A 3,661-nucleotide genomic window follows, 5' to 3' on the forward strand; every position below is an offset into this window, starting at 1 on the left:
CACTTAAGTAATTCGTGAACCTATTGTATGATTAGGTTTAGCAGCTAAATTTTGATTGTTAATTTTAAAAATGTAGTTTTACATATATTAAACAAAAAAAGTAAAATTAATATATGTTTTCTCAATTTATTATATCATAAATATGGGTATATGATTGGATGTTGTTTTTCATGTCACTTTGAATTATGTAATTATATTTATTTTTGATTTTTGAATACTTTAATTTACATATACTTCATAAATAAAATCCGCGGGTAAACCCGCGACCCGCGAATATCTGTAGGTACAGGCATGGAGTTAAAAATAAATCCGTTAAGCAATATCTGTGGGCTAATGGATCTTCTAAAAATCTGCAAGTGGAGGTGATGAATGTAGTAAATCCATGTCCACGACCCGCGGGTGCCATGCCTAACTATTAATGACTAGTTATGTATGTAAATAGATGAAAAGAAAATAGAGAACTTTAGACTACTCTGATTCATGACAACTGTCATACAATCACATTGTGCTATATTAACGTCACTTCAGCAACTTATTTTTTTCGAATGGCGGCAAAAATATATAAAAACAAAAAACTAGCGAGAAACTAGAGGAACAAAAAGAAAATTACAAAGAATTTATAAGGTTTTGCAACCACACTGTCTAGTTTATTCTGGATTTGTGATATCTCGCAAACAACCAATTAAAACTTGAAAAAACAATGCTATCGAAAACATGGGCTTTCTTGAACGAATGGTCTTTAAAGACAATGCGGTTCCGGAGATGCCAAATATTCCAGAAAGTCGAATAAACGATTGATGAAATGATAATCTTCTTGTTCCTTTGAGCCGAGAAAGAAGATGAAATGATAATCTTCTTGTTCCTTTGAGCCGAGAAAGAATCAATCCAGTTCCAAATTTCATCAACCGAATTCCATTTAGGAATTGAAATATCAAGCCAACGACCAATCTTGCACCATATTGGATACGATGTGTCACATCTAACAAAAAGATGACTATGAGACTCTTCAAAAAAGTCACACAAACCACAACACGTGTTATCGAAAACCAAGTCCCTTATATCCAAATTTCGAAGAGTTGCCAAGCGATGAAGTTTAAGACGCCATATACATATGTTGATTTTAATTGGGACAATATTGCACTTATATGTAGGAACGTCGAAGTGAGCTTGAGCCAGCACATCCACCATTTTCCTTGCAATGGAAGCCGAAAAAGAACCATTAGGAGAACTATCCCACCACCACTTGCTCGAAAGAGCAACCGAATTCAAAGAGTACAAAAGCTCATTAAACTGCGATTCTTCTATAACACCTCTGATCTCTATCCTCCAAGACCAGTGCCAACCCGTGTCTGTAAAATGAGAAGAAACGGAGCCATTTTTTCGTTTCCAGGGAGAATAAACGAGGAAATCTAGATAATAAAGGGGTATTATCATGAAAGGACCCGTTCATATACATTATAAACGATTCACAATAGTTGATTACATTGCGAGGTATTTGACCTCTATATGATACATTTTACAAACATTGCATTCGTTTTTAAAAGACAATCTTTCTTTACATCGAAAATTGACAGGCATGCATACCATTTCATAATATCCACTATCCAACTATAAATTGATTTAATAATAATCTTTGATGAACTCAATGACTCGAATGCAACGTTCTTCGAAATATGCTATGAAAGACTCCAAGTAATATCTTTAAAATGAGCAAATGCACAGCGGAAGATTTCTTTAACACCTGAGAATAAACATGCTTTAAAGTGTCAACCAAAAGGTTGGTGAGTTCATTAGTTTATCATAATCATTTATTTCCATCATTTTAATAGACCACAAGAATTTCATTTTCAGTTCTCATAAATATACATCCCATGCATAGAGACAAAAATAATCATTCATATGGTGAACACCTGGTAACCGACATTAACTAGATACATATAAGAATATCCCCTATCATTCCGGGATCCTCCTTCGGACATGATATAAATTTCGAAGTACTAAAGCATCCGGTACTTTGGATGGGGTTTGTTGTAGTGACCCGAACTTTTCCATGTTTATATATATTAATTGAGATTGATGTTTACATGATTAAATGTTTCCAACATGTTAAGCAATCAAACTTGTTAAGACTTGATTAATTGAAATATGTTTCATATAGACAATTGACCACCCAAGTTGATCGGTGATTCACGAACGTTAAAACTTGTAAAAACTATATGATGACATATATATGGATATATATATATAGTTAACATGATACTATTATAAGAAAACATATCATAAAGTATATTAACAATGAACTACATATGTAAAGACAAGACTACTAACTTAATGATTTTTAAACGAGACATATATGTAACGATTATCGTTGTAAAGACATTTAATGTATATATATCATATTAAGAGATATTCATACATGATAATATCATGATAGTATAATAATTTAAAATCTCATTTGATATTATAAACATTGGGTTAACAACATTTAACAAGATCGTTAACCTAAAGGTTTCAAAACAACACTTACATGTAACGACTAACGATGACTTAACGACTCAGTTAAAATGTATATACATGTAGTGTTTTAATATGTATTTATACACTTTTGAAAGACTTCAATACACTTATCAAAATACTTCTACTTAACAAAAATGTTTACAATTACATTCTCGTTCAGTTTCATCAACAATTCTACTCGTATGCACCCGTATTCGTACTCGTACAATACACAGCTTTTAGATGTATGTACTATTGGTATATACACTCCAATGATCAGCTCTTAGCAGCCCATGTGAGTCACCTAACACATGTGGGAACCATCATTTGGCAACTAGCATGAAATATCTCATAAGATTACAAAAATATGAGTAATCATTCATGACTTATTTACATGAAAACAAAATTACATATCCTTTATATCTAATCCATACACCAACGACCAAAAACACCTACAAACACTTTCATTCTTCAATTTTCTTCATCTAATTGAACTCTCTCAAGTTCTATCTTCAAGTTCTAAGTGTTCTTCATAAATTCCAAAAGTTCTAGTTTCATAAAATCAAGAATACTTTCAAGTTTGCTAGCTCACTTCCAATCTTGTAAGGTGATCATCCAACCTCAAGAAATCTTTGTTTCTTACAGTAGGTTATCATTCTAATACAAGGTAATAATCATATTCAAACTTTGGTTCAATTTCTATAACTATAACAATCTTATTTTAAGTGATGATCTTACTTGAACTTGTTTTCGTGTCATGATTTTGCTTCAAGAACTTTGAGCCATCCAAGGATCCATTGAAGCTAGATCCATTTTTCTCTTTTCCAGTAGGTTCATCCAAGGAACTTAAGGTAGTAATGATGTTCATAACATCATTCGATTCATACATATAAAGCTATCTTATTCGAAGGTTTAAACTTGTAATCACTAGAACATAGTTTAGTTAATTCTAAACTTGTTCGCAAACAAAAGTTAATCCTTCTAACTTGACTTTTAAAATCAACTAAACACATGTTCTATATCTATATGATATGCTAACTTAATGATTTAAAACCTGGAAACACGAAAAACACCGTAAAACCGGATTTACGCCGTCGTAGTAACACCGCGGGCTGTTTTGGGTTAGTTAATTAAAAACTATGATAAACTTTGATTTAAAAGTTGT

The 3,661-nt window shown here is 31.9% G+C and overlaps 1 protein-coding gene across 1 annotated transcript; it reads right to left on the reverse strand.

Moving 5' to 3' along the window:
- Positions 1-642: 642 nt before the first annotated feature.
- Positions 643-1,434, reverse strand: LOC139854694 (uncharacterized). Its single transcript, XM_071843984.1, has one exon. It carries the CDS (start codon positions 1,432-1,434, stop codon positions 643-645), a length of 792 nt encoding a protein of 263 aa, XP_071700085.1.
- Between the last annotated feature and the right edge of the window lie 2,227 nt (positions 1,435-3,661).

Source organism: Rutidosis leptorrhynchoides, chromosome 6 (assembly GCF_046630445.1).
Source record: "Rutidosis leptorrhynchoides isolate AG116_Rl617_1_P2 chromosome 6, CSIRO_AGI_Rlap_v1, whole genome shotgun sequence".
Taxonomy (NCBI): domain Eukaryota; kingdom Viridiplantae; phylum Streptophyta; class Magnoliopsida; order Asterales; family Asteraceae; genus Rutidosis; species Rutidosis leptorrhynchoides.

Bases quoted from the DNA above. Each gene is read 5' to 3' on its own strand.
- LOC139854694 (XM_071843984.1), bottom strand. From the start codon at position 1,434: ATGATAATACCCCTTTATTATCTAGATTTCCTCGTTTATTCTCCCTGG.